Here is a 13,390-nt window from a genome sequence, read left to right on the forward strand (position 1 = left end):
TATACTAGATCACCTGGGTATAGACCCGCCTTGTTCTCTACGAGGTAAACTTTTTGCAGGTAAACTAGTCGTATACCTGTATAGAAAACTTTTTTTGTAGCTTTTGTCTTCAATATTAGATTTCTTATAGGTTTCTTTTATCAAAAGGTTTCAACACTATTGAGAGAATTTTTCTTCAGTTACGTACAATAAAAAATATGACACTATCAAGACTTTAGATCACAACACTGGATCGCGTCTAACTTTCTAATAGATGCTATAATAGTTATGAATAATTAAATAAAATATCATGAAAACAACTTGTTAACCTCATGTGGTACCCTTAACAAAAAATTCAGCAACAAACTGCGGTCCTAAAAAAATTAACAATGAGAAAAAATATTTTTATTGAGTCATGGACAGTTTTTCCGTTAATAACGATTCCAGACATACCGTGCTGCTCTGATTCTCTAGTCGGCAAGTGTAGAGGCGTGAGCTGTTTGATACCGGAGCACAAGCGAACGCCTGCCTGTGAAGGTGTGCTACCGGCTAGTGCTAGTCAGGTACTGTGACGTGAGCAAGTGTTGAACGCAGCGTGCGCATTCGCTTCCAAAAGGAGCAGCGTTCATATTCCTAGATCGCAACGTGCTTGCATTATCCGTCATTATTAACAAATTGTTCTAACACTAGCAACGGCGAACGACGCACAGTGGCCACATTCCATACAAATGGTGGCCAAAAGTACAACTCTCGTTCAAATCTTTAAAAATACCTGATTCATTAAGCAATAAATGGATAATTTAATTAAGTACTGCATATAGGTTAGCTATGCTATAACTTGCCCATTTAATAAAAAAAGCTCCATGAAACTCCATTGCAATGCAAATAACAATTCATCTATAAAACATATATTTGAAGATTACTAATGGTGTTCGTCAAATTGAGGATATCAGTGAAAGAATCAACATGTTTCATTTTTTATTCTTTTAGTCAGCTTTGGATCACAGTGCAACGGCGTGCTTTATTCATATAAACCGACGACGACCGCCATCTGTTTGGACGGCATCAATCAACGAACAATGACGGAATTGAAATGGAGAAAAGCTTTCGCGCTGCAGTATCAGTCTCGTTGCCAACCGATTTGGATCATCTCTCGGTAAAGTGCGGATGAAGCGACGCAACGACGCGACCCGTGTAATTTTCTACGATGGAGGAAGGGTTGTTGGCGTCAGAGCGGTAGTGACCGGTAGTCATTAGGGATTGTGCTATGATACTATGAGCGTTTCTATGATGTGTCTGATTTGACGATTGATATTATTAGTCGTTGACAGGAATAACTCTCTTTTAGGGTTATGTGAGAGATATGCCGGGCTATGATCTACTCTGGCGGCGATAGGGTGGGCCTGTCATAAGAGGCAGTTAGTTTTTTAATATTTGATGGAGAGATAATATGTGTCAAGTGTATTTGCATTTGGATTTTTAAATCATTGATCAATTGTTTTGAGGCAAATAGCAGAAACTTAACGACAAATGTCAGCAATAGTCGAGTCGAGTCTAGTACACGACACTGAAGGCGGCCTTACAGTTGAGGTCGAAATACGCGTATCTGTCAAAGGATACAAGCCCTAGCGGAATTAAATGGTATAGTACTTAATTCGGTTTTTCGTTTATTTATCTCTTGATGTTTTGATTTGACTACGTTTGTGGTTACTTATAGTTTTGCGAATTAGGACTTGAAAAGATTTTAGAAACAAAAATATGTGGATAGGACTAATGGATATGGTGCTAGTGTGACAAACGATGTGGTAGCAATCGTTCCACTGTGGCATATATTTGACCTTTGGACACCGCTACAGTAAAAACTTTCGTTGTTCGATTCAAGGCAATCAAGAACAAATGATGGTAGAAAAATGGTGAGCAGTTCCAAAATTTCTTATAAAAATTATAGCTGGATTCAGGTTCTATTTAGAATTGGTTATTTGCCAAATTAAAACGGCAGTTTCCACCAAACGGACGGAAACCCTAAAAAATGAAAACGTCTGTTTCTTCATTTTGTTAATTATGATACACGGACGTTCTTGTTTTTCTTGATTCGTTAATCAATCAGAAAGAAAAAAACTGTTCATCAATTTTTTAAAAAATATCGATTCTAACTAGACCCTTCAATTTCAATTAAAGCTGTAAAGATATCCTGCACTCAAAATAATTTGCTATTTCATATGATAATATTAGTGACTCGCTTTTCCTATGATATCTTAAAAGAACAGCCTATTTAAGAAAGACGGGCAAATCTCTGATAGAACGCTTGCAGCTATGACGTGAATAATTACTGGTACAACATATGGCAAAACCTTTGTTCACGGAACCCAAATAGCAGATGTTCAACAAGATCGTGAGTTGAGGTCATGAATTGTTAAAAAATGCAAAACCACATTTAGTACTACCGTGCACCCCCGCTAATTTGAACGGTACCTTATGCAAACGATCGGGGTTCATTTTTAGTTTAAACATCTGGTCACCCTAGAACCTTGCTTCTGGTTACCCCTTTGGCTGTTTTGTTTTGATTCTGCATTCCGTTCCACAGCGTTCCATTTCACTTTACTCCGTTCCATGAGCTAACCCAGCCAACAAATATGTTCACATAACTGAGACTGCAAGTGAAGAAAGTGAACACTTATTCGGTAAAAACAGATTGTATAAAATGCACGAATTCCCTCTATTCGCACAAATCTGGAGGCCATATACGTACATTTTAGAGAATTTATCATGATCAATACAACTTCAGACAGTTTGATTTGGCGTTCACTGTAATTTCATGTATGATTGTGTATTGCAGTATATATGACTTGATTTTTACAAACAAATATAATAAAAAGAAAAATATACCTCGAGACAAGTCTCGAACTTCTAACCTTTAGATTACAAGTCAGATACGCTACCACTATGCCGCACAATCTTAGTTGCTGAACTTGGTCTTTTAGCAAATATAAATGAAACACTGTAGAGCATCATGTTCGAATGTAATCGAACTTAATTGTCATTTTGCAAATGAGCCAGTGCAACACACTTGAAACCTTCAAGTTTTTGCGAATTAATGTTGAAACGAAGTGCAGCAATTTATTTAAGACATCTACGAAAATACTTATGCAACGTGATGACATTGTGTTTCTGCGGAACAATGATGTTCTTTTAACCGGTAAGTCAATTTGTTCATGAATTCCACTGTTTATGTTTTTGTTGCGTTCGGCGATGTGCCCTGTATGATTTTATATCTACATCAGATGAACTCATATGTAATCTCACATTGATGATTATAATAGAGTCATACCAAGTGAAAAAGAAATCGTAATGGAATGACAGTTTAAAGTTACATATTTGGTCAGACTAAATTGGAATTCTATAAGATGCAAATTCAAGTCAGATGAAATTGATGACTTCATTAACGATTTTAATCAATTAAGTTTTGCATCATATCCAATTCCAACGAAACTTGTACATTTATACAATTTGAAATGAACATCCTTATATGATCTCTGGTTTGCTGGGAAATGACGTTTGACCCATTTTTAATCTGAACGATGTGCAAATTAGCGGGGTACAGATTAAACGTTGTCAAACCAACGGGGGTACCCGGTATACCATTTAATTCCACGTTAGTCTGTATCCTTTGACAGATACGCGTATTTCGACCTCAAGGCCGTCTTCAGTGTCATGTACTAGACTCGACATGAAGAAATCCATCGTATGCACACATTATATATTTAAACTAGGTATAGTCATAATTCCCTATCCTTCTTTGATGAAACTTAAAATTAAAGAGCTATTAGGTACCGTCGTGGGGGGCTTCTTTAGACATTTTTTTTGAATTTTCAAACTTTGAGAAATCATAACTCCTGTAATAGTGGATGGATTTTTTTTTATTCGTACATATATTCAACGTGAATATGTATGTGGCGTTTATGCAAAATAAGAGCTGAATTAATCGAGAAACAAAAAAAATGTTCATATAGCCACCAAAAAAGTTGCTTCTGGAATGGTTGGGAACTACTTTTGACACTGCAAGAAAACATTTAAGTTTCTTAACAAAATTAGTTTCCCAGTTTAGTTTTATTTATGAAAAAAAAAAATGGAATTTTAGTTCAAACCCTTGGTTATAAAAAAAAACGTCATAGCGCGGCAATTTTTGGCTTTCGTCCCCGTTTGGCTGGAGCGGCAGCTTTGGGTTTCGGGTCCTTTTTAGCAATTTCGTCTGGAGAAACACTTTTGCCAGGTGACACTTTCAACTTTTTCTTCGGTTGGGGCCCAGCCGGACAACCGACGACGTCATTACGATGCTCCTTAAGGAATTCTTTGAACGATTCTCCTACCAAATCGATTTTTACATCCACAGATGGCAGCTGGCTTAGGAGTTCATGGGTATTCAATGGTACTATTCCACACTTCCTGAAGCTCGAAACCAGAATACGGCGAGTTTGAGGTGCCATTGCTTTTGAAAGTTCATTGATGAGGCTTCCGAGTCTGCTTTTTGGAATCGTTGCATTCTTAGAACCTTCACGAGAAGCACGCCATCGTCCTAGAATCTTTCGCCATTCCCGCTTCATTGGTCCGAAGAATGCAACGTCCAGTGGCTGTGTCAGATGCGTTGCATTGGGTGGTAGGCAGATGAACTTTATGCCTCTTTGTTGGCAGATTCTGATAACCGATGGACTCAAATGAGACGAAAGATTGTCTCCAATTAGCGCAATCGGTCCTTTCAAATGCATTGTGGCCATCAGAAAAAGAGATTTGAACCAATACTCAAAAGTCGGTTCATCGAACCAGCCGGAACTAGTTCGATTGTAGCGCGTTCCTTGAGGGCTATTAAGTGTCTAAGAGTCCCATAAGTGTTCTGCCTTAAACACCACGTATGGTGGCAACAACTGTCCGGTGGCACTTCCACAGTACATTACGGAAGTTGCGGATTTACTGAAGTTCCTCACGTTTTCAAAGTATTTTAATCCGCGCTTGCAAATAGCTAGCTTCTTTCCGGGGTCATCAGACAGATTTGTCTCATCGTAGTTAAAAATATTGGAAGCAGGAATTCCGTCGAGAGATACCTTTAGATTGGCCATGTATTCATCAATAGTTTCACGTGTTATCGCTGCTCGGCTTAACTTTATGTTCTGTGCAAAACGTTTGCTCAATTCTTGGTGATCACGAAGGAACCGTTCCACCCAGTTCCGTGATGGTTTATTGTTTTTAAAAACCGGAACACTCCGATTTTGCTTCGCCAAATAAATACGAACAACTTCCCGGAGATCATCAGGTCCTACAGGGAAGCCCCACTCGGACAGGATGGAAAGGTGGTCCACAAATGATGCTTCTTCCGGTTCCGTGAAGACTTTTTGATGACCAGGATCACGTTTGTGCAGCCCATGCAGTTTGTTGTATACGGTTTGCCGGCTGCAATTCAGCTCTTTTGCGGCATCTGTGTGGGTCATCTCTCCGGCTTCAACTTTTTCGAGACATTTCTTCAATGCTTCCCCGGAAACCACGGTATATTTTCGAGAATTATCGGGTTTTCGATAGTTCCGCACCATTTCTGAACCTGAAAAAAGTAAACAAGCACAATCGTGCAATATGGCCGTCAGAAAAAAATTGCACCGCTGCTCACTTTTTGCGATAAAAGAACAAAGTTTAGTGAAATATCCAAGCAATGCCTGTTGAAATATTACTACCGACAGTTAATTTAGTTGTTAATCAACTTACCGTAATTTATCAGTGATGAAAACAACGATTATGGAACAATTGTTTTACGTGGTGTAAATTAAATTCCCGGGACACTCGAAGTTTTTTTTCTTACAAGAGATATGAACTAATTTTTGAAAATGGCCTATGCAGAATGGTGGCAAAAATATCATTTTATAAAAGTGTGGAAGATATTATATAACATTATATGTTATTTTTATTAGAAAAAACTAAAAAGTGTAAGTGTCTAAAGTAGCCCCGTATTTCAAAAGAAGCCCCGCACGACGGTACATCCTTTCCCTCTTTTGTAGAAACTTTAAATTTAGTAGCTGTAAGGTACATCACAGGAATGAATAGTAGGTATCAAGTTGAAATGCCATGTATTGCCGTTGTCGTGGTCTCTGTTGAATAGCGTCGTAGGTACCTGTTGGCAAATTTTCAGACTCTCCGCCACATCCAATTTCCAAGGTGAAGAAACATTTCGCAAAAGTTTGATATCCGCCGTAATTGTATGACCCTCTCAAAAGACATGTTCTGCTACCTTAGATTTGAAATCGTGAGTCATTCCTTTGTTTATCACCTTCTGAGCTTTTCCGATTTCCGCTAAGTGTTCCTTGAATCTAACATCGAGAGACCACTTTGTTTGACCAACGTAGACCTTCCTGCAGTGAAGACAACTGATTTTGTAAATACTAGCCTTGTTTAGATGGGGCCCAGATAGCCGTAGCGGTAAACGCGCAGTTATTCAGCAACCAAGCTGAGGGTCGTGGGTTCGAATCCCACCGGTAGAGGATCTTTTCGGGTTGGAAATGTTCTCGACTTCCCAGGGCATAAAGTATCATCGTATCTGCCACACGATATACGCATGCAAAAATGGTCATTGGCATAGTAAGCTCTCAGTTAATAACTGTGGAAGTGCTCATAAAAACACTAAGCTGAGAAGCAGGCTCTGTCCCAGTGGGGACGTAACGCCAGAAAGAAGAAGAAGCTTTGTTCAGTGTGTTTACCGGATCCTTGGTAGATCCTAACGAAGTCTTAAGTTAAATGTCTCTGCTGGAAAACACCATATCGATTCCGCAATTCCTTGTGGTGAAACGCTGCCATCTTGATCCACAGGATGGAGACTCTACCCCTCAGCGAAGACGGAAGGACCAAGTAACTGTAATTTATCTACAAGGCGGCAAGGATCAACAAAATGAAATACAGAATATTCGGAGTGCTTTGACGACACTCACCCCTATCACCGAACCCATGAAGAGAGTCTCCATCCCATACGACAGGCACATCAGCAAACAGCTCCGCCCAAAGTTCTATGTTTGGTCACCCATCGGTACGCAGCCTGCCAAACGCTATCACAACTTCAAGCCACCGACCAATAGAGGACTCTGCCTAAATCCCATGGGAGCAACTAGTGGTAGCAAGGCCATGATACATATTCTGGAGATAAGATCGGCCATTTGCTCAAGTATTCCCACCAGTGATAGAGGTGGAAGAGTGAGTGTGGTGTTTGGAGGACACAGTACCCCGTGGTTATGCCACAGAACCGTGGTATACTTCAAAATTAGGCAACAGATTCGGCCATCGCTACATCAGGCCGAAGACCAGAAGACAAAGGTGTGAGGTCATCCAGGCACATTCTTCAAGCCGATTAGCTTGTGGTCCAGTTTGGCGGCAAAGGTCGCGAAGTTATTGAAAAGGACCAGCAAAAGAAAGGGGCCCGTTAACAAGCAAGAAAACTAAGGTCAAAATAGTCCTAAGAAAGTGGGTGAGTTAGGGTGAAAGGTAGACAGCGAGGCAAGACAGAAGACAAATGAGAGAAGAAGAAGAAGAATAATAATAAGAAGAAACATGAGTGTGTAAAGGCAACCCAAGTGTTTTCCTGAATTCCACGAAACAGCAAAGATAAGCGTGCGAACCTAGAAATGAAGGATATACGGAGTCTCGTTAGCCGCTGGGAAGGGTCACCTTCGGGCTTCGTAGCCGTGCGGTTGGTGATACTCAAGGCATTTAGCCGTATCGTGCTAAGGAGTGTGGGTTTGATTCCCGTCTCAGGCCGAAAAACTTTTCAACAGGAATGTTTTCCAACGGATGGATGGTGGCTGATCAATGAGAGAATGTGCAAGTTGAGGATCAAAGGCCGGTGCTTCATCTTCAGTGTAATGAACGTGCACAACCCTCACTCCGGAAGCACTGATGATGATAAAAACGGCAGCTCGAACGCGAGTACGACAGCTGCCCAAGCCAAGACGTCAAAATCATCATAGGAGATCTAAACGCTCAGGGCCAGGAGGAGGAGTTCAGACCGCCTTTTGGAAAGTTCAGCGGCCATCGGCTGAACGAAAACGGCTTACGACTAATTGATTCCGTCGCCACCAAGAATAATAGGCTATTCGTAGTACCAACTCCCAGCACAGCCTCCCATAACGATACACCAGAATCACCACAGCAAACAGAATCACAAATCGACCACGTTCTGATTGATGGACGGCACTTCTTCGACATTATCGACGTCAGGACCCACCACTATCTGGTGATGGTTGAACTGCGCCCAAAACTATCCGTCGTCAATGCAGCTGAGAACAACGTCGGGTACGTGGAACGGGGTCGACGGAACGATTGGTTCGGCGAGGAATGTAGGCAGATTCTGGAAGAGAAGAATGCAGTGTGGGTGGTCATGCTACAGCAAGGGACCCGGCAGAATGTGGAACGTTATGGACGGAAACGGCAACAGTATATCCGCTTCTTTCGGGAGAAATACGCTGCCTGGAGAACACGTAAGTTCCACCAGAAGCTCAACGAATCCCGAAACTGCTTAGTGCCGCGAGCCGAGATGTGCAGGGATAACCACAGGAGCATCTTAACGAACGAGCGTGAGTATATCGAAAGGTGGAAGCAGTACTTCGACGAACAACTGAATGGCACTGAGAGCACTGGCAATGAAGGTCGAGACAACGGAGGAAATGCCTTCGTCAATACAGCGGACGATGGAAACCAACCAGCCCCAACACTAAGGGAGGTTATGGATGCCATTCACCTGCTCAAGGACAATAAAGCTGCTGGTAAGGATGATATCGGAGCTGAAATCATGAAGAGGGCCCGGAGAGGCTGGTCATTTGGCGGCATATGCACAATCTGAGAAACAAAACAGCTACCGGAGGAGTGGAAGAAAAGGGTTATATACCCCATCTACAAAAAAGGCAACAAGTTAGATTGTGAGAACTTCCGAGCGATCACCATCAATGTCGTAAACATTCAGCCGAATAACACCCGATCAGTGCGAAAACGAACAAAAACAAACTCCGCTAGCAAGAAGCCAATCTGACTTCGAGTGCGAATGCAACGATGAAGAGAGTGGATGCAACACACGCACGCATTCAGTTTAACACTGTTGGTGTCATTTCAAAATTCAATTTCACCTAAAGGCACTGAAATTGAAAATTGAATATAAAAAATTACAAATGAATTTTATATTACTGGTGTAAGAAAACGGCAATGTGACGCCTTCAGCTGATGAATCATGATTGTTTTCTAATAAAAAATACAACTTTTGCAATTTGCGGATGTTTTTGTTGGGTTTCTGACGGAAATGATTTTTTTCACTAGCGAAATTGAATTTGCTGTCAGTAGGTGGATGAGAATCAGTGTAGAAAAAGTAATTGAAAAACTGAATGCACGTTCAACCAGATTCGTGCATGTATTGTCAAAAAAGCATTCACACAAAGAAGAATTCAACGATGACGGATCCTACTGAGGATCGGCGTTGTTGACTGTATATTGAAATATGCAGACACTATCCAAGATCATCTTCCGTCGTCTGTCACCTGTAATAAACGAATTCGTGGGAAGTTATGGAGCCGGCTCATTGACGGTCGATCGACAACGGATCAGATCTTTATTGTACGGCAAATCCTTCAAAAATGTCGTGAATAGCAGGCCCCAACGCATCACCTTTTAATCGATTTCAAGGTGGCATACGATAGTATCGACCGCGTAGAGCTATGGAAAATCATGGACGAGAACAGCTTTCACACCTTCTTCAAATTGTGTGAAGGTTTCAGGCGAATATTCCAGATCATTTGGATTTCGCCGGGGATGGTGGTGATGGACTTCTCGTGCCTGTTGTTCAATGTTGCGCTAGAAAGTGTTATCCAGACAACCAGAAATCGCATGAAAGTTCACGTTACAACTCGTTTATTCATACTAATTACATCAAACCCGCAAAAGGTTGTGGATGAACTCGTCAGATTGATGAGTTTCCTCGCATAAAACACTTCTTTTCTGAGTTTATTTGTACATTTTGTTTTGCCTCGTACACTCGTACAAGGTAAGTCGAATTAATCCGTAGCAGCTGTCAAATCAACGTTTGTTATCATAAGTTAAGTCGCATAAGATCACTAGTTAGTTCGGTAACAAATGTTTACACTCGCATTGCATGTTACTATTCATCACATAATATATGCACGCATATCGCCTCCACTTTTGTACGTAGAAGGCCTTTTCGCGACATCTTATAAGTGAAATTTTGCACATACAAAGCCTCCAGGTGATTTCGTTATACATACATTTTGGTTGTCTGGGTATGCGGGGAGCCGGGCGCAACAGATAGGACGCGTTATTCAACTACGTCACAGAACGGATAACGTTTCTGCTGCGTCGTTGGCCAACATGAAATCGTAATACGTCACGACCCTATGTTCTTTTTCACAACTTTGCATTTCCTTCAGCTCTTTAGGCCCATGTAAAATTGGAGCAAATGTTAAAACTGAAAATGCTGTTTCCTTCAAAATTATCGACAAATCAAGAGAAGTTAAACCCCATAGCTGTTTTATTTGCGAAATAAAACGGCTGTATGTTTTCCCTTCGGTTGATGTGTCGATGATTTTGGAGAGAACTGCATTTTCAGTTTTGACACTTGATCTAATTTTACTTAGGCCGTAAATGTCCAGATGATCAAGAACATCGGATGAAGAATGCGTTTAGTAGTTCTTCAGTTATAAAGGCTATTAATTTAGTAAAAACACGAATCCTTGTAGCATAAACTCAAGTTGAAAGCATTGAACGCAATCATAGAACACTAAGCTAAAAGCAGTTTCGATGGAGACGCAATACCTGTAAGAAGAAGATCAATGATGCACTCAGCAGTTCATCTATACTGAATGTCATTGTTCACTAAACAACCTCCAATCCAATGTATAAACATAAAGAAATACATATAAAAAAATCAGATCAACTGACTCACGATTGCCCCTAATCTTTCCAACAGCCAGATTGCAAAATTGGGTTTCCGGGTGATATTGTGCTCTGCATTAATTGACCATTAGACTGACCGGCGCTCGTGTCGTCGTCGATAGCTGACCAGATAGCCTAGCACCACTGACTGAATTTGTTCTATAGTCGAGCGACAACCTGATAAACTGGTTCGAGAGAATGCAAAGGTTGTCACGATCAGCGCTCAATTAAAAAATTCCACTCAATAATCGATTTCTGACTGTTCGCAAAATTATTAACACTCCAGATCAGACCAGCTGTAGAAAGCAGTTTCATTGAGTAGTTTCAGTGAAAGAATGTAAATGCTTGTCACTTATGATCAAAGAAAATCCACCCAATACAACCATTCACAAAAGCGTGTAAAACATCCAGCACTATAGTTGAGCAATGCAACGACGACGTTGTACGACATGTTCATACAATGCTAATCTCCTGTTGATAACAGTAAATCGCTTCCCTCGCGTCATACTGCTCGAGCCACTCCATTCACAAACCACAAAGCACTTGTACAATTAATAATAAAGCGCTTAGTCTAAAAATAGAGGCAAAAATTCCAAATCCTTTCTTATCGCCGGCTTTCCATCAGAAATTGATTGCGCCCTCCAATGCGGTACCTTCCCTCATCCCATCATAGTTATTGCTCCCATAATTACTCTCGGTTCTTGGAAGAAAACCACATCAGCTGACCGGTTCTCACGCCCACCCATAAAAACTGTTACTCATCCCTGCCGTGAACCTGGAAAATCAAACAGACCACAAAGGCTAGGCACCGCAACACACTGGTTCAGAATCCGTAAAACGTGCGTTTTTTTATTAGATTCCGATGTCTAGATGCGATTTTAGATGGGTGGTGTCTACGGAAGAGACGAGGAAAAATCAAGCCGAATTTGTGAGGATGGAAAGAATTCCTAATTTTCTGTATGTATTTGAAGAGGTCCAAACTTTTTTGTTTATCGAAATGACCGCTTGCATGGGGCATGTGGTGGAGCTGCTATCATCATTCATAGGTGTATAAAACATCAACTTTTTTCGCATTTAAAACCAAAGTTTTTGAAATTTGGTGTGTTTCTGTTGAAACACAGCTTGGATTGCGTATTCGCCTATTTGCCCTTTCATTGCATCAATTCTGAACCAGTGTGCACAGCGGAGAGTGAACGCATCTACACCCTACCTTGATTCCAAAGGTCACTGCCAGTCGAAGCGATAGCGTAGAACCTAGTAGATAACATCTATGTGTATGCCGTCTAGGCCTAAAGCTACTAAACTGTGGTCAGTGCGGTTGGTTTACGTGTTGGTCAACCACTAACAACTACGGATATTGTTCATCATCCTACCTCCGATGATTACTATTTTCATGGGTGGTTCGGGGGGGTGACAAAGGGCTTTGACCTGACTGAGGGTGAGTTACCTTTGTGACGTGACGTGTTGGTTTTCTGGGTCGGTTTTGATTTCTTACGTGAGGACAACAGTGGCTGTTGAGTTGGGGATTACTGTTGTTGAAATTAGCGTTATCTTTATTTCAGAGATTTGCATCGCTTGGACTGGTTTGTCTCGGACAAAGTACGCTCCGACAAAGTACATACACACTTAAATTATTTTACGGATTCCTGTGAAATCTCAACAGTTGAACGGTTCGGTAAAATAAATTAACAGAGTACGGTAAATTTTCACAGTATTCGGTAAAAATTCACCGGAATTAGTCAAATTCCCACGAAATTACGGTGTTTTATTTCACCGAACTGTTCAGCTGTTGAGATTACGGTGAAATTCACCGTAAAAGCTTAGTGTGTATGCTAGTGAGAGGTAGAATGGATTGCTAAAGGTTGTCGGACATTCGATAAGGATTGTTCAAGGGGAAGAAAATTATTTCACACCATTCTTGATAGGATAACAGAATGTCCTGAAGATTCAGATTACTGAATTTTCTCAAAATGTTTCATTTAACAAGCTCTGACTAAGCACTTGGAATTGCAGTTACAGTTGCAAATTCATAAATATCACACTAAAAGGAATCTGCACACTGAATTTGCCATGTGATGGTTGATTTGGCAGTTTTAGCATGTCAACACTATTTTGACATGTTTTTTTTAAACATTTTGAATCCCCCCAAAATGACTCAATTAATGTACAATTTTATTTGAAGTTTTCCCAGAACTTCGAAATTGGAATAGCTGGCTCTGGACCAATCAAATTATGCGATGCTCCATTGTAAGCTAACTCATCAGTCAACTCATGTTCAGCTATGGAAAAATGGCCTGCCATTTATCCATGCAAAGATACAAGCGATAACTAAGTTGAGTTCCTCAGTTCGAGTTCGACATACAATTGCCAACCTAAAAATGCTTTAAAATAATGTAGTGTTAACTAGGGATGGGCAAAACGGCTCATTTTACTGAACGGATCCGATCCGAATCTC

At 40.8% G+C, this 13,390-nt stretch overlaps 2 protein-coding genes across 2 annotated transcripts in view; both read right to left on the reverse strand.

Moving 5' to 3' along the window:
* Positions 1-13,390, reverse strand: part of LOC5569868 (P protein) — a 255,338-nt gene that overhangs the window by 93,654 nt on the left and 148,294 nt on the right. The gene's annotated exons all lie outside the window — the stretch shown is intronic.
* LOC110677083 lies at positions 4,156-5,862 on the reverse strand. The gene is made up of 2 exons (XM_021847735.1): positions 5,728-5,862; positions 4,156-5,566 (listed from the first exon to the last, which is right to left on the reverse strand). The coding sequence occupies exon 2, from the start codon at positions 5,556-5,558 to the stop codon at positions 4,848-4,850; it is 711 nt and encodes a 236-aa protein (XP_021703427.1). The 5' UTR covers positions 5,559-5,566; positions 5,728-5,862; the 3' UTR covers positions 4,156-4,847.

The sequence above is a fragment of the Aedes aegypti genome, chromosome 2 (genome assembly GCF_002204515.2).
Source record: "Aedes aegypti strain LVP_AGWG chromosome 2, AaegL5.0 Primary Assembly, whole genome shotgun sequence".
NCBI lineage: Eukaryota > Metazoa > Arthropoda > Insecta > Diptera > Culicidae > Aedes > Aedes aegypti.

Bases quoted from the DNA above. Each gene is read 5' to 3' on its own strand.
- LOC110677083 (XM_021847735.1), bottom strand. From the start codon at position 5,558: ATGGTGCGGAACTATCGAAAACCCGATAATTCTCGAAAATATACCGTG.